The sequence below is a fragment of the Saccopteryx bilineata genome, chromosome 5 (assembly GCF_036850765.1).
Source record: "Saccopteryx bilineata isolate mSacBil1 chromosome 5, mSacBil1_pri_phased_curated, whole genome shotgun sequence".
NCBI lineage: Eukaryota > Metazoa > Chordata > Mammalia > Chiroptera > Emballonuridae > Saccopteryx > Saccopteryx bilineata.
This window is the reverse complement of record NC_089494.1, coordinates 214,230,602-214,255,328: the sequence shown is the minus strand read 5'-3', so window position 1 is coordinate 214,255,328 and position 24,727 is coordinate 214,230,602. Positions and strand designations below refer to the sequence as shown.

At 35.5% G+C, this 24,727-nt stretch overlaps 1 protein-coding gene across 2 annotated transcripts in view; it reads right to left on the bottom strand.

Annotated features, from left to right (window-relative positions):
- Positions 1 to 1,621: 1,621 nt before the first annotated feature.
- The window catches only part of LOC136338166 (UDP-glucuronosyltransferase 2B31-like), a 35,629-nt gene continuing 12,523 nt past the window's right edge, over positions 1,622 to 24,727 (bottom strand). Inside the window, exons 4-6 of one of the 2 annotated variants that reach the window (XM_066280274.1) lie at positions 23,729 to 23,816; positions 22,629 to 22,848; positions 1,622 to 6,018 (exon numbers count right to left, since the gene is read on the bottom strand). In XM_066280274.1, coding sequence (XP_066136371.1) covers positions 5,739 to 6,018; positions 22,629 to 22,848; positions 23,729 to 23,816 — 588 coding nt within the window. In that variant the 3' untranslated portion in view covers positions 1,622 to 5,738. The remainder of the gene's footprint in view (positions 6,019 to 22,628; positions 22,849 to 23,728; positions 23,817 to 24,727) is intronic. The other variant, XM_066280276.1, reaches the window with a different exon arrangement.

Sequence of the window (24,727 nt, the reverse complement as noted above, 5' to 3'; positions counted from 1 at the left end):
AGAAGTTTTTAAAACTAATTAGGCCTGCCTGACCTGTGGTGGAGCAATGGCTAGAGCTTTGACTTGGAATGCTAAGGTCACTGGTTCAAAACCCTGGGCTTGCCCAGTGTTACAAGAAGCCACCACCACGAGTTGATGCTTCCAGCTCCTCCCCCCTTCCTTTCACTCTCTCTCCTCTCACTAGATCAGTAGATAAAATCTTAAGAAAGAATAAACTAATTAGACTTATTTTAATATGTATTATATTATAAGGGAATAATTGTCAAATAAATAAATTTATAATAATATACGTCCTATTTATTTAGATATTTTATTAAAATAGATATTCTAGAGTTTTCAGTCTGTCCTAGAGAGAAACTTAAAAAATTCAAAGCCTAGTTCAAATAAGAAACTCTCAGAAGTAGCCTGTGTCCTGTCAGACAGCAGGTAGCTAAGGGGGAGCATCAGGCAGTGGTACTCTTAAGTATTTGTGGTACACATTTTGAGGCATTTATGAATTGTTTCTAGTTCTCAATGTGCACTTCCAATAAGAATGTGCACATGCACAGTGTTTTATAATCTCACATATTATTTTTTATTTATATAGAGAAATTGTGTGCTGAATCTAAAAATAAGTTTCGTATTTTTCTTTTATGTTATTTCATAATAGTTATTATTTACCAAGAAATTATTATCTTGCCTGTCTGTTGGTGGCACAATGAATAAACAATTAACTTGGAATGCTACGGACCTTGATTAGAAATTCCGAGGTCACCAGCTTGACTGTGGGCTTGTCAGCTCAAATGCAGGCTCATCATGTCTTGAGCATGAGCTCACCAGCTTGAGTAATGGGTCACTGTCTTGTACATGGGATTATTGACATGATCGAAAGGTCACTGGCTTGTGACCAAGGCTGCTGGTTTGAGCCCAAGGTTGTTGGTTTGAGTAGGAGGTCACTGGCTCTACTCGTGCCCTACCCCCTTCCTGTCAAGGCATGTACAAGGAGCAATAAATGAACAACCAAAGTGAAGCAACTATGAGTTTTGATGCTTCTCACTCTCCTCTCTTCCTCAATGGCCAAGAATTTTTAAATTTTGCAACTACTGGCTAGTCAATGACACTGATCTTTTTTCCGTTAAATTATCAAATAAAAAAAATGACAACTGCTACCACATCACAGTGTGAATGAGTCAGAATTATACCTATTTCATATTAAATCAGTGGTAGTCAACCTGGTCCCTACTGCCCACTAGTGGGCGATTCAGCTTTCATGGTGGGCGGTAGCAGAGCAACCAAAGTATAAATAAAAAGATAAATTTAACTACAGTAAATTGTTTTATAAAGATTTATTTTGCCAAACTTAGAGAAAATTTGACATAAAGTACTTGGTAAGTAATTATTATTATTATATCTTTAACTTGCTGTAACTCTGCTTTATAAATTTTATAAAGTAAAGTTACTTCTGTACTTTATAAATCACCAATACTGTGGAACTGGTAGGTGGTTAGAAAATTTTACTACTAACAGAGATACAAAAATGGGCAGTAAGTTTAAAAAGGTTGACTATCCCTGTACTAAATGGTGAAAAAATGATGTTTTCTCTCTAAAATCAGGAACAAGACAAGGTTTCCCACTCTCTCCATTCTTTTTTTTTTTTTTTACAGAGACAGAGAGAGAGTCAGAGACAGAGATAGGGACAGACAGACAGGAACGGAGAGAGATGAGAAGCATCAATCATCAGTTTTTTGTTGCGACACCTAAGTTGTTCATTGATTGCTTTCTCACATGTGCCTTGACCTTGGGCCTTCAGCAGACCAAGTAACCCCTTGCTCAAGCCAGCGACTTTGGGTCCAAGTTGATGATCTTTACTCAAACCAGATGAGCCTGCGCTCAAACTGGCGACCTTGGGGTCTTGAACCTGGGTCCTTCGCATCCCAGGCCAATGCTCTATTCACTGTAACACCGCCTGGTCAGGCACTCTCTCCATTCTTATCCAACATAGTACTGAAAGTCTGATCTGAGCAATCAGGCAAGAGAACGAAGTAAAAGTATCCATATTGGGAAAGAAGAAGTAAAGGTATCACTTTTTGCAGATGACATAATCTTGTATATAGAAAACCCCAAAGACTCCCTGAAAAACAATAAAAACAGTAAACAAGTACATTAAAGTCACAGGATACAAAATGAATATACAAAAATCTATTGCTTTCCTATAATCCAACAATGCAATGTGAGAAAAGAACTGTAAAAGACAATTCCTTTGAGAACTGCAACAACCCCCCCCCCCACCACAAAATACCTAGGAATAAAGTTAATAAAGGATGTAAAGGACCTGTATACCCAAAACTGCTAAACATTATTGAAAAATATTGAAAAAGAAACAATGATTTGGAAAAATATTTTATGTTCATGGATCAGAAGAATCAACATAATTAAAGTGGCCATATTATACAAACCAATATACAAATTTAATGCAATTTCAATAAAATCCCAATGTCATTTTTTCAAACAATAGAACAAAATATCACCAGAATTGTATGGAACCATAAAAATTCTCAAATAGCAAAATAATCCTGTAGAAAATGATTGAAGGAGGAGGTATTACACTGTTTATCTACAGAGCCACAATAATTAAAACAGCATGGTATTGGCAGAAAAAAAAAGCGTACAGACCAGTGGAACAGAATCGAGAGCGCAGAGATAAAACTACATAAATATGGACAACTAATCTTTGACAAAAGAGCCTAAAACACACAATGAAGCCAAGAAAGTATCTTCGATAAATGGTCCTGGGAAAATTGGGAAACCACATGCAAAAGAATGAAACTTGACTACACCTTGTCCCCATGCACAAAAATTAATTCAAAATGGATTGAAGACCTAAATATAAGACTTGAAACAATAAATTACACAGAAGAAAATGTAGGTACTAACCTTATGGACCTTGGCTGTAGAGAATATTTTATAAATTTGACCCCAAAGGTAAGGGAAGTAAAGGCAGAAATTAATGGATGGGATGATATTACACTATAGAGGATTGGATAAAGAAGATGTGTAAATATACACAATGGAATACTACTCAGCCATAAGAAATGATGACACAGTGCCATTTATGACAACATGGATGCACCTTGAGAACATTATACTAAGTGAAATAAGTAAATTTGAAAATTCTAAGAATTACATGATTTCACACATAGGCGGGATATAAAACTGAGATTTGTGAACATAGATAAAAGTGAAGTGGTTACCATGGGGAGGAGGGTGGGAGAAGGGGAGTAAGAGGGATAAATACATGGAGACGGAGATGATTTGACTTGGGGTGATGGGCACACAACACAATCGACAGTTAATGTGCTATAAAAATATTTACCTGTAACCTATGTACTCTTATGGTTCAATGTAACTTTATTAAATTTAATTTGTGAATAAATAAATAGTTAATATAATAACTGTACTTTTACAGATAAAAAAAGAATTATACCACTTGTCTGATCAGCAAAAAATAGATTTTTTGCTGTGTAGTAGAATTTCAGTAATTAGTTTGTATGATAGGAGATAAAAAATGTTGAAAACTGCTGCTGTAGGTATATTTTAAGATTTTTCACTCTATTTTCTCTTCTGTATGTTATAGCCCTGTGACTTATTTCATAACTGGCAGTTTTACTTTTTAATTCCATTCCCCATTTCTGCCCATCTCCCCACTGTCTCGAATCTGTCAACTATCAGTTTGTTCTCTGTTTCTGTTTCAATGCTTATTTCTTTCCCAAATATTGTCTGCAATCTACCAGTTCTCTGTAATTGCTGTGTATATTATAACTTTCATAGAAGGTTGAGTGTGTTCACTGATGGATGTCTGTTTAAGAGCTTGAGGAAGGATCCTGGACATAATGTGTGGGAACTCAGATATTTTGGCATGACAGTTTCCTAGATGTAGAATCACAGGGTTAAACAATATGTTTAAATTTTATTTGAAAGCATTATTCCACATTATACATTGTAAGAAATAGTTTTCTCTGGTTCTTCTTCTTTTTTTCTTTTTGAGAGAGTGAGAGAGAGACAGAGAGACAGAAAGAGAGATAAAAAGCATCAACTCGTGGTTGCTGCACTTTAGTTGTTCATTGTGTCTCATAAGTGCCCTGATGGGGGAGAAGGCTCAAGCCAAGCCAGTGACTCCTTCATCAAGCCAGGAATCTTGGACTCAAGCCAGTGAGCTTGGGCTTCAAACCAGTGACCTGTGGGCTCAGGCCAGCGACCATGGGAATATTTCAATGATCCCACTCTCAAGCTGATGATCTTGTGCTAAAGCAGATGAGCTTGTGCTCAATTCGGCCACCTCATGGTTTCGAACCTGGGTCATCAGTGTCCCAGGTTGCTGCTCTATCCACTACATCACCACTAGTCAGGCAGTTTTCTCTGATTCTTCAGTTTGATAAATCATCTCTGGGGAAATAATTTATTGATTTTATTTATATTTCCCTAAGCATTGGTGGTTTCTGCCACGAGTTATAGATAGACCATTTAGACTTCTGTGAATTGTCTGTTCATAGCCTCCATCTATTTTCACAGACTGTCTTTTTGTTTGTAATTTGTAAACTTTCTTACCATACAGTGGATACCAATTATTTTCCCATATGGGTTTGCAGGATGGATTTGGGAAAATTAATTAAGCCTATATAAATAATTTAACATTATTATCACTATGGTACATTATTAGCCCTGTTCTATATTTCTTTATTATGTGTCAGTTATCTAGAAGAGTTGTATGGAAAGTTCTGTGGTAAACTTTCCATATAATTTTCCTACCATGAAAGTTTTAACTTATAAAATAAATTCATCCTTAGGCTGGACAATGTTATTGTGAAACTTGGATGATGATTTTCTTGACCTATGAAGACAGGCATGCTTTCCTTACCTGGACTGCTTAGGTCTGGCTGTATATGTTTTAGGAGGGCTGTGAGCATGCTTGTGCTGTGAATCTTCTGTTTCCATAAAATTTACATGATTTTTGTATACTTTGCATTATTATTAATTACAGTCATAGTGTGTCTAGATGTAAAAGAACACGATGACTGCATAGTTTTTTTTGTGCCAAAGAACTTAATATTTCCATATTAGCTTTATGAGAGGGATGAGACAATAGGCTTCTATGGAAAGAGAGGGAATGAGATGTGCTGATCTAGTATGGTTATATGGAATAATAATTATTATTACAAACTGCTTTTGACAAACACATTGAATTATTCATAATGTCTATATGTCGATAAGTGGTGCTGTGTACTTTTTTACAAGAAGTGTGCATTGATATGTACACACATATTGAGAAGAAATAAAAAATTCAGTAAGTTTCTTCAGAGTATGGTTTCTACATTATCACATATAGACACATAATTCGTCACTTGAAAATGGAATTGATCCGAGAAGTTAAATTATGAAAAGTCATTTTATAAAGGAGGCAGGGCCCCTTACACCACAGTCAATAATTTTTTTTGATATTTCTTGTGAACTAGAGCAGTAAAGTTCAATATAAACTCATATAGTTTGTTATTTTTAATTTTTTCCAAGTTTTTTCTCTGGAATTAAATATTTCTAGCTCAAACATGTAGTAAATGACTTAGAAACAAATTTTTATCTGAGAAGCTAAATTATCAAAAGTCATTTGTCACAGGAAGAAGGGATCCTTACATTATAACTTACTGCTGGAATAAACCAAAGGAGTCCCATCTATGAGGCAGATCAGCTTCAGGCCTCAGAAACAACTACTCCCTTTTTTTCTTCTTTCCTGTTTTAGCAAACTTCTGGCAACAAAACAGACAGAACTTTGTGATTACAAATATAACCGTTGCCACACAGACCAGCAGGAACCCAATCACATCCAAAGAGTGGTACTGGACCCAGTTGAGGTCATAGGAGGCTGGCCGCAGGTGTTTGGCTCCTTTGTGGCGCATGACAAACTCGATCCAGAAGACGGCTCGATCTAGAGGTTTCATTGGCTGGTCATGGTGAATTCTTGATAATTTCATAGCATTCTCCTTATATCTAAAGGAGAAACACAAAGATATCAACCATGAAAGATATTTATTTTGCCTAAGCAAGTCAAACCCATAAAGGGTTTCTGTCAAACAAATGATTGAAAATACATGCTTTAGAATTACAGAAGTAGTAGTATTGTCATTTGGGTCTCAAAAAGTTTGACTTCTAAATCAGAATTTTATGATTGAAAATTATTTTAAACACTGAAGATGGAAGGTAAGGTGAAAATGTTAAGTATTTTTAGCAGAGGAAAGGCTAGGTTCCAGCCTATATGGTATATATTGAGTTGTGGAAATGCATATTTAAGATAATGCTCTAGTGGTTTTTAAAGAGGAATTGTGTTATGATGGGAGAAATGCTTCCTTAGAAGCCTCTGTGCTTTTCCTCTTTTATTCATGACTATTTTTAATCCTGTAGCCAAAATAATTTTTTTTGAAACCCATCAGAATACAACACTCACGTGCTCAAAACTTCTATTTGGCTTATCACATTTAGAATAAAAGACAAATCTATTACTTGTCCTATAGAGGCCTTACAAGGATAAACCCTTGGTTACCTCTTCTATCCTTCTGTCTCATACATACTCTGCTGTAATCACAATGATCTTCTAGTTACTCATTTAAGCTGCCACATGTGTTTTCATGTAAGCGCCTTTTACATACTCTGTCCCCCTTGTCCTCCTGGAGCAAGTTTTTCCTGCAACACCCCAAGGCTGCTGGAGACCTTGCTCAGTGTCACATCTCAGAGAGCCTCTTGGCCACACAATGATAGCATCCCTAGACATTTCTTTATGTTTTTTTTTCTATTTGAGTCCTAAAATTTCTAAAATATACCTTCAATTTATGTATGAAATACATAAGAAAGTGCATATATTATAAGTGATCAGCTCAAAATTTCAAAATTAGCAAGAAAATGATCATGAAATGAACATACCAATATACTCACTATCCATGGAAGCACCCCATTTCTGCACCATTTTTCTACTCCCTTCTCCAAATTACCTACTCTCCTGACTTTTAATAACCATATATTAGGTTTATATACAGTGTGTCCATAAAGTCATGGTGCACTTTTGACCAGCCACAGGAAAGCAAGAAAAGACGATAGAAATGTGAAATCTGCACCAAATAAAAGGAAAACCCTCCCAGTTTCTGTAGGACGATGTGACAGAATGTGCGCATGCGCAGATGATGATGTAACACCATGTATACAGCGGAGCAGCCCACGGCCATGCCAGTTGAGATGGGGAGGGTACAGAGGAAAGTTCAGTGTGTTCTGCGGCTCTCTATATTCAAATTCGTGACCACAGTGCAATGTGAATATCAGCGCATTTATAACGAAGCGCCACCACATAGGAATAACATTACTTGGTGGGATAAGCAGTTGAAGGACCAGCAGTTTGGTGGAGAAACCCCGTTCCTGTAGGCCATCAGTCAGTGAGGAGTCTGTAGAGGTTATGGGATAGCTACCTAAGGAGCCCTGAAAAGTCTGTGCGTGAGCCCACATTGAACTGCACTGAATAGGTATGAAACTGGGAGAGTTTTCCTTTTATTTGGTGCAGATTTCACATTTCTATCATCTTTTGTTGCTTTCTTGTGAACGGTCAAAAGTGCACCATGACTTTGCGGACACACTGTATTGTAATCTTACAGTATGTATTTATTTATTTTTTTCTTCTTTTATTTTTGTAGCAGTTTTGGTTAACTCCTTTGCTATATAGTATTTCATTTTATGACAATACCACAAATTATTTCTTCATTTAATGACCAATAGACATTTAGATTGTTAAGAATTTTTGGCCATTACTACTAATGCTAGTATAAACATATTTGTTTATGTCTTTTGGTTTACATATTTATGTGTTTCTGTTGCATATAAACCTAGAAGTTGATTTGATGAGAGGGTGCATATATAATTATGATTTCTTTGTCTATGCTAAATTATTTAGAAATATATTGCTTAATTTTTAAAATTAAAAATATTTTAGTTATCTTTTTAAAAAGTTCTAATTTAATTCTAGTTTAAAAACTTTTAAATACTGCATCTTGAGTTATGCTACAGCATATGTGGTCAATTTTATTAATAAATTTATCTGGTCTTGAAAAATGTGTTTTTTTATTGTTTTATATTTGGGGAAGAGAGTACTAAGAGGGTCCAGGAATGAGGTACTTTTATGTAGCTTGTGGAATATATATACATTCTACATATAAATAATATATAGATAGTATATATAATCTATCTATATATAAGTATATATATAGAGAGAAAATAAGATACATTTTAAATGTGTTCTTCAAATTTTCTTGTACCATTTCTTTGTCATCATTATTTTGTCATCTTTTTCTATATTATTGAGAAAGATCTTTAAGAATGTCCTATTGTGATTATATATTTCTAAATTTTTCTTTTCCTTTTTGTCTACTTCTACTTTATTACTTTGGTGGATTTGTTAGTAGGTGTTATTAATGAATAATTTGTATTGTTTTGAAAGATTAACATACTTATTATTATGAACTATTTTTTTATTTTTAGTAGTGCTTCTTGTCTAGATGAATCCAATATTAGTATAGCTATAATATCTTTCTATGGCTACTGTTGAAATAAATTCCTTTCTTTCTTTGTACTTATAAACTTGTATACTGCTATGTAAGCTTGTCTTTTATTCTTTTAACCCATATAACCTTTATTCAGAGATTTTATTAATTATCTAGAATTCTATGGAACTGTGACAAAAATGCTGCCTTTAAAGGAAAAATAAAGACAAAAATAAATGAATGGGACTGATAGGGGATCCCAAAAGTTAGATATTTAAAATCTTACTTTAATAATAGTGGCTTTTGGTTGTAACCAATAGGAGATTATATAAAGGTTTAAAATACAATATTTTTTTATAAAGACTAAATCACAGGCTTTCCTGTAAGGAGTTAAAGCACCATAGATAACTAGAAGCTTGGTTTAGAAACCTTAATCTTTTCGTTGTTGGTTAGAATATACAGTGAGTTCTCTTTCAGTAAGTTACCTGAGGCACAAATGGCTCTCAGAAGCACCAAACCCTGGCTGTTTTGGAATATCAAGGATACCAGATAGACCTATGCCAGTGTCAGAAGGACATTCAGAGAGGCACTCCTGCAAGCTGGACTCCCACCTCTCGCACACTGCTATGTGACTAACTGCATCTCAGTAATAAATTACTAATCTTCCCAAGGTATATAAACTAGCCAGTCAGCTGAGATTGTTAAGGCAGGTTTTCTGGACTCAAGTCCCCTGCCTTCTCAAGTTGCTAGCAATTTAAATGAAAGACACTCTAATATCTATTTGGTCCCTGTCTCTCATAAGTTGGCTGAAAGGGTGATGGGCAACATACATCTTGACTTGCCCTGTAACAGGACTACATTAAATGAAAGCTTCTACACAGCAAAAATAAATTCAAAAAAAGACCTATACATAAATCTGAAACAATAAATTACATAGCAGAAAACACAGGTACTAAACTTATGGACCTTGGTCATAGAGAACATTTTATGAATTTGACCCCAAAGGCAAGAGAAGTAAAAGAAAAAAAATAAATGAATGAGATTATACTAAACTAAAAAGCTTCTACACAGCAAAAGAAACCAAGAACAAAAAGGAAGCCAACCAAATGGGAGATGATATTCACTAACAACAATTCTGATAAGGGGTTAGTATCCAAAATATATAAAGAACTCACAAAGCTCTGTAACAAATAACCATCAATCCAATTAAAAAAGGGGGAAAGGACCTGAACAGACACTTTTCACCAGAAGACTTACAAATAACAGATGGATATGAAAAAAACGTGTATCTTTGCTAGCTGTTAGAGAAATGCAAATCAAAACTACAATGAGATACTACCTCACACTTCTTAGACTGACTATTATCAACAAAACAGGAACTAACAATATTGTAGAGGCTGTGAAGAAAAAAGAACACTTATGCACTGCTGGTGGGAATGTAAACTGGTACAGCTATTATGTAAGACAGTATGGTGATTTCTCAAAAAACTAAGAATAGAATTACTGTATGACCCAGAAATCCTTCTACTGGGTATTGAGCCCCCAAAATTGAAAACAGTGATATGCAAACACACATGCATCCCCGTGTTCATCGCAGCATTATTCACAATGACCAAGACATGGAAACAACCAAAGTGTCCCTCAATAGAGAAATGGATAAAGAAGATGTGTTACAGATATTCAATAGAATACTACTCCACCATAAGAAATAATAACACGAGGTGACGTCACGGAAATGGCGCCGTGAGCAGCGCGTCCGACAGCTCTCCCCTAAATCACAACAAATTTATCAACTAGAAACAGAAAAATTTATCCTCGGAGCATTCCGGAGTTCCACACAAACTGATAGCGAAAGGACTGTTATCACTTGAATCTGAGAGACGAGGGTGTGGAGGAATCTACCACAGGGACGTTCTTTCAAACCGCAAGGAAGTGCGCCTGTGTGCTATCAATAAGACCACCCTCAGATGCAGATAAGAAAGAGGAAATCGAATATTATGGATACAAAAGAAAGAGAGGTAACACAAATAGATGTGGAAAAATCTATGGAGAAAAGACTTAACATATTGGAAGCCTTGGAGCTAAATGATAGAGAATTTAAAATAGAAATCTTAAAAATACTCAGAGAGATACAAGAAAACACAGAAAGGCAATATAGGGAGATCAGAAAACAACTCAATGAACACAAAGAATATATTACCAAGGAAATTGAAACTATAAAAACAAATCAAACAGAAATGAAAAACTCAATTCACGAGCTGAAAAACGAGGTAACAAGCTTAGCTAACAGAACAGCCGAGATTGAAGATAGGATTAGTGAAATAGAAGACAAACAACTTGAGGCACAACAGAGAGAAGAAGAAAGAGACTCAAAAATAATAAAAAACGAGAAAGCCCTACAGGAATTGTCTGACTCCATCAGAAAGAATAACATAAGAATAATAGGTATATCAGAGGGAGAAGAGAAAGAAAATGGAATGGAGAATATACTCAAACAAATAATAGACAAGAACTTCCCAAGCCTGTGGAAGGAACTAAAGCCTCAAATTCAAGAAGCAAACAGAACACCAAGTTTTCTTAACCCCAACAAACCCACTCCAAGGCACATCATAATAAAGATGACACAAACCAACAGCAAAGAAAAAATTCTCAAGGCAGCCAGGGAAAAGAAGAGTACAACATATAAAGGAAGGCCTATTAGATTATCATCAGATTTCTCAGCAGAAACTCTACAAGCTAGAAGAGAGTGGACCCCAATATTTAAAGCCCTGAAAGAGAGGAACTTTCAGCCAAGAATACTATACCCATCAAAGCTATCCTTCAAGTATGAAGGAGATATAAAAACATTCACAAATACAGAAAAGATGAGAGAATTTATCGACAGAAAGCCCCCACTCCAGGAAATACTAAAGGGGGTTTTCCAACCAGATTCAAAGAACAAAAGAAAACAACACCACAAGTAACAGCTCCACCAAGAACACAATAAAACCAAACTTAAACTGTGATAACAAAGGAAAAAAAGGGGAGAGAGGATGGAGATTAACAGTAGCAAAGGACGATGAAGTGCAGAAATACTTATAAGATAGGGTACTACAATGAATATGGTAGGTACCCTTTTCATTACTTAATGGTAACCACCCTTAAAAAAACCACCACAAAAACACTTGACTTAAAAAAGGTAGCAACAGAGGAAAGAAGTATGGAACACAAACAAACAAAAACAAATGATAGAAAAACAAAAGAGAAGAATCAAACTAGATACAAAACTAACAGAAAGCAATTTATAAAATGGCAGTAGGGAACCCACAAGTGTCAATAATTACACTAAATGTAAATGGATTAAACTTACCAATAAAAAGACACAGAGTAGCAGAATGGATTAAAAAAGAAAATCCAACTATATGCTGCCTACAAGAAACACATCTAAGCAACAAGGATAAAAACAAATTCAAAGTGAAAGGCTGGAAAACAATACTCCAAGCAAACAACACCCAAAAAAAAGCAGGCGTAGCAATACTCATATCTAATAATGCTGACTACAAGACAGAAAAAGTACTCAGAGACAAAAATGGTCATTTCATAATGATTAAGGGGAAGTTGAATCAAGAAGACATAACAATCCTTAGTATATATGCACCAAACCAAGGAGCACCAAAATATATAAGACAGCTACTTATTGACCTTAAAACAAAAACTAACAAAAATACAATCATACTTGGAGACCTCAATACACCGCTGACGGCTCTAGATCGGTCATCCAAACAGAGAATCAATAAAGATATAGTGGCCTTAAATGAAATACTAGAACACCTGGATATGATAGACATCTACAGGACACTTCATCCCAAAGCGACAGAGTATACATTTTTCTCTAGTGTACATGGAACATTCTCAAGAATTGACCATATGTTGGGCCACAAAGACAATATCAGCAAATTTAGAAAAATTGAAATTGTACCAAGCATATTTTCTGATCATAAAGCCTTGAAACTAGAATTCAACTGCAAAAAAGAGGGGGAAAAACCCACAAAAATGTGGAAACTAAACAACATACTTCTAAAAAATGAATGGGTCAAAGAAGAAATAAGCGCAGAAATCAAAAGATACATACAGACAAATGAAAATGAAAATACGACATATCAGAATCTCTGGGATGCAGCAAAAGCAGTAATAAGAGGAAAGTTCATATCACTTCAGGCCTATATGAACAAACAAGAGAGAGCCGAAGTAAACCACTTAACTTCACACCTTAAGGAACTAGAAAAAGAAGAACAAAGACAACCCAAAACCAGCCGAAGAAAGGAGATAATAAAAATCAGAGCAGAAATAAATGAAATAGAGAACAGAAAAACTATAGAAAAAATCAATAAAACAAGGAGCTGGTTCTTTGAAAAGATCAACAAAATTGACAAACCCTTGGCAAGACTCACCAAGGAAAGAAGACACAGGACTCAAATAAATAAAATCCAAAATGAAAGAGGAGAGATCACCACAGACATCATAGAAATACAAAGAATTATTGTAGAATACTATGAAAAATTATATGCCACCAAATACAACAATCTAGAAGAAATGGATAAATTCCTAGAACAATACAACCTTCCTAGACTGAGTCATGAAGAAGCAGAAAGCCTAAACAGACCAATCAGCAGGGAGGAAATAGAAAAAACTATTAAAAATCTCCCCAAAAATAAAAGTCCAGGCTCAGACGGTTATACTAGTGAATTCTATCAAACATTCAAAGAAGACTTGGTTCCTATTCTACTCAAAGTCTTCCAAAAAATTGAAGAAGAAGCAATACTTCCAAACACATTTTATGAGGCCAACATAACCCTCATACCAAAACCTGGCAAGGATGGAACAAAGAAAGAAAACTACAGACCAATATCTCTAATGAATACAGATGCTAAAATACTAAACAAAATACTGGCAAACCGAATACAACAACATATTAAAAAAATAATACATCATGATCAAGTGGGATTCATCCCAGAATCTCAAGGATGGTTCAACATACGCAAAACGGTTAACGTAATACACCATATCAACAAAACAAAGAACAAAAACCACATGATCTTATCAATAGATGCAGAAAAGGCTTTTGATAAAATACAACACAATTTTATGTTTAAGACTCTCAACAAAATGGGTATAGAAGGAAAATATCTCAACATGATAAAGGCCATATATGATAAACCATCAGCCAACATCCTATTAAACGGCTTAAAACTGAGGACTTTCTACCTTAAATCAGGAACAAGACAGGGTTGTCCACTCTCTCCACTCTTATTTAACGTGGTGCTAGAAGTTCTGGCCAGAGCAATCAGACAAGACAAAGAAATAAAAGGCATCCATATCGGAAAAGAAGAAGTAAAGCTATCACTTTTTGCTGATGATATGATCCTATACATCGAAAACCCGAAGGACTCCACAAAAAGATTATTAGAAACAATAAACCAATACAGTAAGGTCGCAGGATACAAAATTAACATACAAAAGTCCATAGCCTTTCTATATGCCAACAATGAAATATTAGAAAACGAACTCAAAAAAATAATCCCCTTCACGATTGCAACAAAAAAAATAAAATACCTAGGAATAAACATAACAAAGAACGTAAAGGACCTATATAATGAAAATTACAAAGCATTGTTAAGGGACATCGAAAAAGATACAATGAGATGGAAAAATATTCCTTGTTCTTGGATAGGAAGAATAAATATAATCAAAATGGCCATATTACCCAAAGCAATATACAAATTTAATGCAATTCCCATCAAAATCCCTATGAGATTTTTTAATGAAATGGAACAAAAAATCATCAGATTTATATGGAACTATAAAAAACCCCGAATAGCCAAAACAATCCTAAGGAAAAAGAATGAAGCTGGGGGCATTACAATACCTGACTTTAAACTATATTATAGGGCCACGATAATCAAAACAGCATGGTATTGGCAGAAAAATAGACACTCAGACCAATGGAACAGAATAGAAAGCCCAGAAATAAAACCACATATATATGGTCAAATAATCTTTGATAAAGGGGCCAACAACACACAATGGAGAAAAGAAAGCCTCTTCAACAAATGGTGTTGGGAAAACTGGAAAGCCACATGCAAAAGAATGAAACTCGACTACAGCCTGTTCCCGTGTACTAAAATTAATTCAAAATGGATCAAAGACCTAAATATAAGACCTGAAACAATAAAGTACATAGAAGAAGACATAGGTACTAAAATCATGGACCTGGGTTTTAAAGAACATTTTATGAACTTGACTCCAATGGCAAGAGAAGTGAAGGCAAAGATAAATGAATGGGACTACATCAGAATTAAAAGTTTTTGCTCAGCAAGAGAAACTGATATCAAAATAAACAGACAGCCAACTATATGGGAACTGATATTTTCTAACGACAGCTCAGATAAGGGCCTAATATCCAAAATTTACAAAGAACTCATAAAACTCAACAACAAACAAACAAACAATCCAATAAAAAAATGGGAAGAGGACATGAACAGACACTTCTCCCAGGAAGAGATACAAATGGCCAACAGATATATGAAAAGATGCTCAGCTTCATTAGTTATTAGAGAAATGCAAATCAAAACTACAATGAGATAGCACCTCACTCCTGTTAGATTAGCTATTATCAACAAGACGGGTAATAGCAAATGTTGGAGAGGCTGTGGAGAAAAAGGAACCCTCATTCACTGTTGGTGGGACTGTAAAGTAGTACAACCATTATGGAGGAAAGTATGGTGGTTCCTCAAAAAACTGCAAATAGAACTACCTTATGACCCAGCAATCCCTCTACTGGGTATATACCCCAAAACCTCAGAAACATTGATACGTGAAGACACATGTAGCCCCATGTTCATTGCAGCACTGTTCACAGTGGCCAAGACATGGAAACAACCAAAAAGCCCTTCAATAGAAGACTGGATAAAGAAGATGTGGCACATATACACTATGGAATACTACTCAGCCATAAGAAATGATGACATCAGATCATTTACAGCAAAATGGTGGGATCTTGATAACATTATAAGGAGTGAAATAAGTAAATCAGAAAAAAACAAGAACTACATGATTCCATACATTGGTGGAACATAAAAATGAGACTAAGAGACATGGACAAGAGTGTGGTGGTTACCAAGGGTGGGGGGGGAGGGAGGACATGGGAGGGAGGGAGGGAGAGAGTTAGGGGGAGGGGGAGGGGCACAGAGAACTAGATAGAGGGTGACGGAGGACAATCTGACTTTGGGCGAGGGGTTTGCAACATAATTTGATGACAAAATAACCTAGACATGTTTTCTTTGAATATATGTACCCTGATTTATTAATGTCATCCCATTACCATTAATAAAAATTTATTAAAAAAAAAAAAAGAAATAATAACACATTGCCGTTTATGATAATATTGATGGACCTTGAGAACATTATACTGAGTGAAATAACTAAATCAGAAAAGGCTAAGAACAATTTGATTTTATACATAGGTGGGATAGAAAACTGAGACTCATAAACATAGATAAAAGTAAAGTGGTTACCAGGGAGATGAGGTGGGGATGGGAAGAGGGACAAATACACAGTGATGGAAAATGATTTGACTTTGGGTGATAAGCACACAATGCAATCAACAGTTCAAATGCTATAAAAATTGTTACCTGAAATCTATGTACTCTTGATCAATGTCACACAATTAATTTAATTTCTAAATACATTTTTAAAATAAAAAAATAAAAATAAGTATTCTTTCTTCCTAGACCACTATTGTGTGAAGAGCACTGAACTCCAAGCATGAATTATTTCAGTGTTAACTCAACTTGAAATTAATACCTAATCTCATGAACTATTTATGTAGAAATATTTTTAGTATTCTAATAAGATTCTCACTTTTTGTTTTAACTCTTTTGTTAAAACTAAAAAATTAATTGGGTTGTGCAAAAGGAATACATTTATGAAGACAGCTAACCCAATTAAAAATTGGAAAAGCATTAAAAAAGACATTTCTCCAAGTAAAATAGATAAATGGTCAATAAGCACAAGGAATGCTGCTCAACCTTTTTGTCTATAAGGGAAAAACTAATGAAGACCACAAAAAGAGACGAATTCACACCTGTTAGGATGGCCTTAATAAAACAACAACAAATCAGTGATGATTCTTCCTATCCATGAACACAGCACATGCTTCCACTTATTTGTATTTTCTTCAATTTCTTTCTTAATTGTCTTATAATTTTAAAAATACAGATCTTTTCCATCCTTTGTTAACTTTATTCCTAGGTATTTTATTTGTATTGATGCAGTTGTGAATAGGATTGTTTTCTTAATGTATCTTTCTGATAGTGCATTATTGGTGTATAAAAATGCAACTGATTTCTAGATATTTGTTTTATATTCTGCTACTTTACTAAACTTGTTTATCAGTTCTAGTAGTTGTTTTGGTAGAATGTTTAGGGTTTTCTGTATGCAGTGTCATATCATCTTCAAATATTGACATTTAATTCTTCCTAATTTGGATACCTTTTATTTTTTCTTCTTGCCTGATTACTTTAAATAAGACTTCTAGTACTGGTTGAATAAGAGTGGTGAAAGCAGATATCTCTGTCTTGTTCCTGATATTAAGGGAAACACTTTTAGTTTTGCCCACTGAGTATGATATTGTCTCTGGATTTGTCATATATGGCCTTTATTATGTTGAGAAATGTTCTGTCTATTTCCACTTTGCTGAGATTTTTTATCATAAATGAGTGCTGGATTTTATCAAATTCTTTTTCTGCATCTATAATTATGATCATGTGATTTTATCTTTCATTTTTTTGTGTGTGACAGAGACAGAGACAGAGAGACAGAGAGAGGGACAGAGAGGTACAGACGGACAGAAAGGGAGAGATGAGAAGCATCAATTCTTTGTTGTGGATCTTTGTTGCAGCTCCTTAGTTGTTCATTGATTGCTTTCTCATATGTGCCTTGACCGGGGGGCTACAGCAGAAGAAATGACTCATTTCTCAAACCAGCAACCTTGGGCTCATGCCAGCTACCTTGGGCTTCAAGCTAGTGACCTTTGGGCTCAAGTCAGTGACCAGGGTATCATGATTATAATCCTACACTCAAACCAGAGACCCTTCTTTCAAGCTGGTGAGCCTGCGCTCAAGCCAATGAACCTGCGCTCAAGCCAATGAACCTACGCTCAAGCCAGATGAACTCATGCTCAAACTTGTGACCTTGAGGTTTCGAACCAGGGTCCTTTGCATCCCAGTTTGACTCTCTATCCACTACACCACCACCTGGTCAAGCATCCTTTATTTTGTTTATGTGTTGTATCACATTTATTGATGTATGGATATTGTACCAACCTTGCATCCCAAGAATAAACCCTAATTGATTATCGTGTATGATCTTTTTCATGTATAATTAGATCCAGTTTCCTAATACTTTTGTTGAGGATTTTAGCATCTAAGTTTCTCAGGAATATTGGCCTCTAATTTTCTTTCTTTGTAGTGTTCTTATATGGTTTTGGAATTAGGATGATGCTGGCCTTGTAAAATGAGCTTGGAAAACTTCCCTCCTCTTGAATTTTTTAGGAATAGTTTGAGAAGGTTAGGTGTTCGTTCTTCTTTGAATGTTTGCTAGAATTCATTAGTAAAGCCATCCAGTCTGGGACTTTTGTTTGTTGGGAGTTTTTGATTACTCTTTCAATTTTATTAGTTGTAATTGGTCTATTCAGATTTTCTAATTGTTCCTGACTCAGTTTTGGAAGAATGTATGTTTCTAGAAAATTATCTATTTTGTCCAGATTGTCCAATTTGTTAGCATATAGTTGTTTTGTAATATTTTCCTACAATCCCTTATATTTCTGTGGAGTCAGTTATTACTGTTCCTTTTTAATTTCTAATTTTACCTGGGTTCTCTCTTTTTTTGATGAGTCTGGTTAGAAGTTTAGATTATTAAAATGTTCATCTTATCCAAATAAACATATAGATTCAAAAGAATTCTTATTAAGGTACCAATGGCATATTTCACAGAACTAGAACAAATAGACCAAAATTTTTGATGGAACCACCAATGACCCTGAACAGCCTCAGCAATCTTAAGATAGAAGAACAAAATTGGGGGATATACACCACCTGATATCAAGTTATACAAGGCCAGAGTAACCATAACAGCATGGTACTGTCATAAAAATAGACATATAGATCAATGAAAGAGAATAAAACACAAAAATAAACTCACATCTTTGTGTTCAGTTACTATTTGACAAAGAAGACAAAAACACACAATGAGATAAAGATATTCTATTCTATAAAATGGAAAAATTAGACAAGTGCTCTCAAAAAAATAAAACTAGGTCACCTTCTCACACCATACACAAGAATAAACTCAAAATGAATTAAAGCCTTAAATGTAAGACTTAAAACCATGAAAATCCTAGAAGAAAATGTAAACAGTAATATATCCAGAATTTCTCATAGCAATATATTTTTGATATGTCTCTTCAGGCAAAGTAAACAAAATAAAAATTAAAAATTGGACTACATCACACTAAAAAGTTTTTGCATAACAAGGAAATCATCAACAAAATGAAAAGACAACTCACTGAATGGAAGAATATATTTGCCAATGATAGATATGATGCATCAATAGTCATACTTTATAAAAAACTTGTATAACTCAATACCAAAAAAAAGAAACCAGCAATACATTTAAAATATGAGAAAAGAACCTGAATAGACACCTCCAAAGAGGACATACAGATGGCTAATAGACATATGGAAAGATGCTGAACCTCACTAATCATGAGAGAAATGCATATTAAAACCAGAATGAAATATCAATGGCTATCATCAATAAATCAACAAACAACAAATGTTACTGAGAATTTGGAGAAAAGGGAACCCTCTTCACTATAGATGGCAATCTAGATTGGCCACTGTGGAAAACAGTATGGAGTTTCCTCAAAAATTTAAAAATGGAACTACTATATGACCCAAGAATTCAACTTCTGAGAATATATATGAAGAAACCTGAAACACTAATTCAAAATTATATATGCATTCTTATGTTTACTGCAGTATTATTATTATTATTTTTTTTCATTTTTTCTGAAGCTGGAAACGGGGAGAGACAGTCAGACAGACTCCCGCATGCGCCCGACCGGGATCCACCCGGCACGCCCACCAGGGGCGACGCTCTGCCCACCAGGGGGCGATAATCTGCCCATCCTGGGCGTCGCCATGTTGCGACCAGAGCCACTCTAGCGCTTGGGGCAGAGGCCACAGAGCCATCCCCAGCGCCCGTGCCATCTTTGCTCCAATGGAGCCTTGGCTGTGGGAGGGGAAGAGAGAGACAGAGAGGAAAGCGTGGCGGAGGGGTGGAGAAGCAAATGGGCACTTCTCCTGTGTGCCCTGGCCGGGAATCGAACCCGGCTCCTCCGCACGCTAGGCCGACGCTCTACCGCTGAGCCAACTGGCCAGGGCCTGCAGTATTATTTTATAATAACCAAGATTTGAAAGCAGTCCACATGTCCACCAATAGATGAGTGGGTAAAAAAGCTACGGTACATTTACATAATAGAATACTACTCAGCCATAAAAGAGAAGGAAATCTTACTTTTTGTGACAACATCAATGAACCTTCAGAGTATTTCCTAAATGAAATAAACCATTAAGCCCTGGCTGGTTACCTCAGTAGTAGAGCATTGGCCTGATGTGTGGAAGCCCCAGGTTTGATTCCCGGTCAGGGCACAAAGGAGACGTGACCATCTGCTTTCCTACTTCCCCTACTCCCCTCCCGCATGCATGACTTGAATGGTTCAAACAAGTTGGCCTTGGGTAAGGAGAATGGTCCCATGGCTTCACCACAGGTGCTAAAATAGCTCAATTGCTGAGCAACAGAGCAGCTGCCCTAGATGGGCAGAACATCGCCTGTTAGGGGGTTTGCCAGATGGATCCTGGGCAGGGTACATGCAGGAGTCTGTCTCTGCCTTCCCACCTCTCACTTAATAAAAATAAACAAATAAAGAAAGAAAAAAAGATGAAGAAATAAGCCAGTTAGAGAAAAAAAGTACCATATGATTTCACTTATATGTGAAATCTAATGAATAAAATAAACAAACAAACACACAAACAAAAAACCCAAAATAGAAACAGACTCATAGATACAGGAAACAGATTGATAGTTGTTAGATTGGAGGGCTGTTGGGGAGCTGGATAAAACAGAATGGTAATTACCAGAAGGAAAGGTGGATAGAGGGAGGTAGAAGTGTGTAATGGGGCAATAAAATTGTGATGGAAGAGACTTGACTTGGGGTGTTGAACACATTATACAACATAGAGATGATGTATCATAGAATTTTGCATCTGAAACATATAATTTTATTAACCAATGGCAGCCCAAAAATTCAATAAATTTTTTTAAAAACACTGATTTTAGTAAGCATTCACAAGATGTAGAGAATTGGAATTCTCATACACAGCTGATGGGAGTATCAAATGGCACAATCTCTTTGGACATCTGTTTGGCAGTTTGTCATATAGTTATATGACCCAGATTCACTTACAGATATCTACCAAAAAAATAAATAAAACAGTTATTCACATAAAAATGTAGTGTAGTATTCATAATAGCCAAATGTAGATGCAACCAAAATGCCCTTGAGCTGATAAATGGATAAATAAAAAATGCTATAGTCATACAATAAAATATTATTCAGCAGTGCAAAGCTACAACAAGGAAGAAACTAAAAAACGTATCGCTACATGAAAGAGGGCAATTGCAAAAGACCATATATTGTATGATTCCATTGATATGAAATGTCAAGAAGAGCTAATTGATAGTGACAGAAAGTTGATTAATGGTTGCTTGAGCGGTAGGGGTAGGCAGGTGGATGGTGTGAGAAGTGACTTTTAAGGCTTAAGACATTCTGTTTTAAGGGAACAAAAATGTCCTAAATTTGTACTATGGTGATGGTATCACAGCTCTGTAAGCAAACTACATGTATTTGAATTTTATTCGTTAAACTGTTGATTTTTTTGGTATATAAATTAAGTTTTATTACAAAATCTGTTAAGATAGTGAAAATAATCAATTTTTGAGCAAAAAGTGATTAACAATGTCAGATATTATACATAGTAAATTTATATAATTTATATTAGTTATTCTAGTTCATCATATTTCCTCCTATAATTCTATTATATGTCCATATATATATATTTTTTTTTTCTTTTTTTCTTTCTTCTTTTCCAAGTGAGAGAAGAGGAGACAGAGAGACAGACACTCACATGTGCCTTGACCGGCATCCACCTGGCAGCACCAGTCAGGGGTGAGGCTCTGCCCATCTGGGGCCATGCCTGCAACTGAGCTGTTTTATCACCTGAGGCTGAGGCTCCATGGAGCCATCCTTGGTGTCCAGGGCCAATATTCTCAAACCAACTGAGCCATGGCTGTGGAAGAGGAAGAGTGAGAGACAGAGAGAAAGGGGAGAAGCAGATGGTCGCCCCTCCTGTGTGCCTTGGCCGGGAATCAAACCCGGGACATCCTCATGGTGGGCGGACACTCTACTGCTGAGCCAACTGGCCAGAGCCATGGTTCTATTATATTTTTAAAATGTGTCCTTTTCTAATTACCCACATTAACTTTACACTTATTTTGTGTAGAAAATTTTTGCACTATTTAGTTACCTATTAAATTAATGATGTTTAAGCGTAAGTTTGTGATAAATGTCTGATTGAAAAAAAGTAGATTTAAGATGGGTTAAATCATGTTAATACTGTCAAAATTAGCCTCTTAAAAATGGGATGAAACTTGCCTGGCCTGTGGTAGTGCAGTGGAAGAGTGTGGACCTGGAATACTGAAGTTGATGGTTTGAAACCCTGGGCTTGCCCAGTCAAGGCACATATGACAAACAATCAATGAACAACTAAAAAGAAGGAACTATGAATTGATACTTCTCGCTGCCAATGCCCCCCATAAAAGAAATAAATAAAATCTTTAAGAAAATGTGATGAAACTCATAGGCACTATTGAGAAAAAAACCTATTTATAAACAGTATCTATCAAAAACTATGTGGTACTTACGAAGGGTCATTAATGACTGTCTCCAATGCATTGAGCAATTTTGTACTTGAAAGAGTGTGTAAATCCAATCTGATAGCTGCTCCCTTAGTCTTCATGTGAACGATGTTATCAGGTTGATCCGCAAACAAGGGAATGCCCACCATAGGGATCCCATGGTAGATCGCCTCATAAATGCCATTGGTTCCCCCATGAGTGATAAAGGCTTTGGTTTTTGGATGACCTGGGATTGGGTGAGTTTTAGAGAATTATGATTTATAAGTCTTGGAATGAAAGGAGAATTGAATGATAAGGGTACTGACAAAGACAATGTATTTAGTAAAAAACAATATACACTTCAAACTATATTAAAATATCTTTCTGAACTCAAAAGAAGAGGCACTTAGGTCTGCTGGAGAGATAGTAAAAGCTTACATGGAAGATTTCGCGTCTCTTGTGACTTGAAAATAAATACATGTTGCCATTGAGTAAATCAAAGAGAATAGTCAGGATAAAGTAAAAGTATAAGCAAGAAAAGAAGTAGTGGGACATGTTAGAATATATTTTCAATAAAATGGTAAAATCACTGAGTCTAATTATGTAGGGTTTCAAGGCAGGAGACAATGTAATGGCAGTGCCCTAGAACTTGGAGGAAGGAAAAGCTACACATTATCATGAACTATGCTATTACTTTGTAAAAAGGCTTTGAATTTTTTTTTCTCAGTGAAAAATAGAGAGTCACTGGTAATAAAAGAGAAGCTTATATTTTTCATGGGAATCTGCACACTCTTAATGTTAACCTTACAGTGACTTAACAGTTTGGCATAAAGAGGAGAATTAGGAGACAGAATAATAATTGAGAAAATGTTGAGATGTTTTTGTGAGAGGTAATCACATGTAAAATTAAGATATTTTCTTTGTTACCATAAGGAATATGACTGTAAAATAAGATGCCAACTGTGATATCTTATCCTTTTCCTCTAGGACTGGGAAGTATATAAGAAACTTAATTTTTATTATTGAGATTTTCAATGAGAAATGTTCAATAAATTTCTTTTCTAGTGGCCTGTTTATCACTCCAGTAGAATTGATTGTTACTTTAGTAGTGTCTTCCAGAGTCTTACCAAGGAGGTCATTCTGGGGGATCCATTTATAGAGCCGAGTATTGGGCCCTAAGGTATCTGGTTTTTTGCCTTCATATCTCCAAATAACCTGGTAGGGTAAGAAAGTAACATCTTCCATGAGTCAAAATGGAGTTATAGCATGTCAGAATTTTGAATAAATTAAGAGACATCTAGTTTAACCCCTTACATATTACAGATAAGGAAATAAAAACATGTTAGATAATGAGTATTATGTGTACTTTTGTACTTAGTCAGGTATGATTGAATCATGATGTTTTACAATTAAGGGATACACACATGAAATTATCAGTGATGAAACATAAAAATTTAAATAGTCATATAGTTGTAGTGTAAAACCCAGCAAATTACTAAAAATCTACATATTTATTTTGTTTTAATTATTTATTATACTAGTTCTCATCTTCCCAATTTAATGTTTACCTGTTTAGTTCTTTTTGAAAACTGGCAAAGTGGTTTACTTATATTCACTAGTTGTTGTTTTTTTTTACAGAGACAGAGAGAGAGAGTCAGAGAGAGGGATACATAGGGACAGACAGACAGGAATGGAGGGAGATGAGAAGCATCAATTATCAGTTTTTTGTTGTGACACCTTAGTTGTTCATTGATTGCTTTCTCATATGTGCCTTGACTGTGGGCCTTCAGTAGTCCGAGTAACTCCTTGCTGAAGGCAGCGACCTTGGGTCCAAGCTGGTGAGCTTTGCTCAAACCAGACAAGCCTGCACTCAAACTGGCGACCTAGGGGTCTCGAACCTGAGTCTTCCGCATCCCAGTCCAATGCTCTGTCCACTGCACCACTGCTTGGTCAGGCTTTATTCACTAGTTTTATAAGTTATTTTTGTCAGAGTTTGACATCATTTGATTTACAAAATCAATGCAATCAGCTATTTGTGAGAATTACTACATTTTTCCATGTATAAGATGCACTATTTTTTGAAAAATTTGGGGCAAAAAAACTGGGTGCATCTTATATAGTGGTTG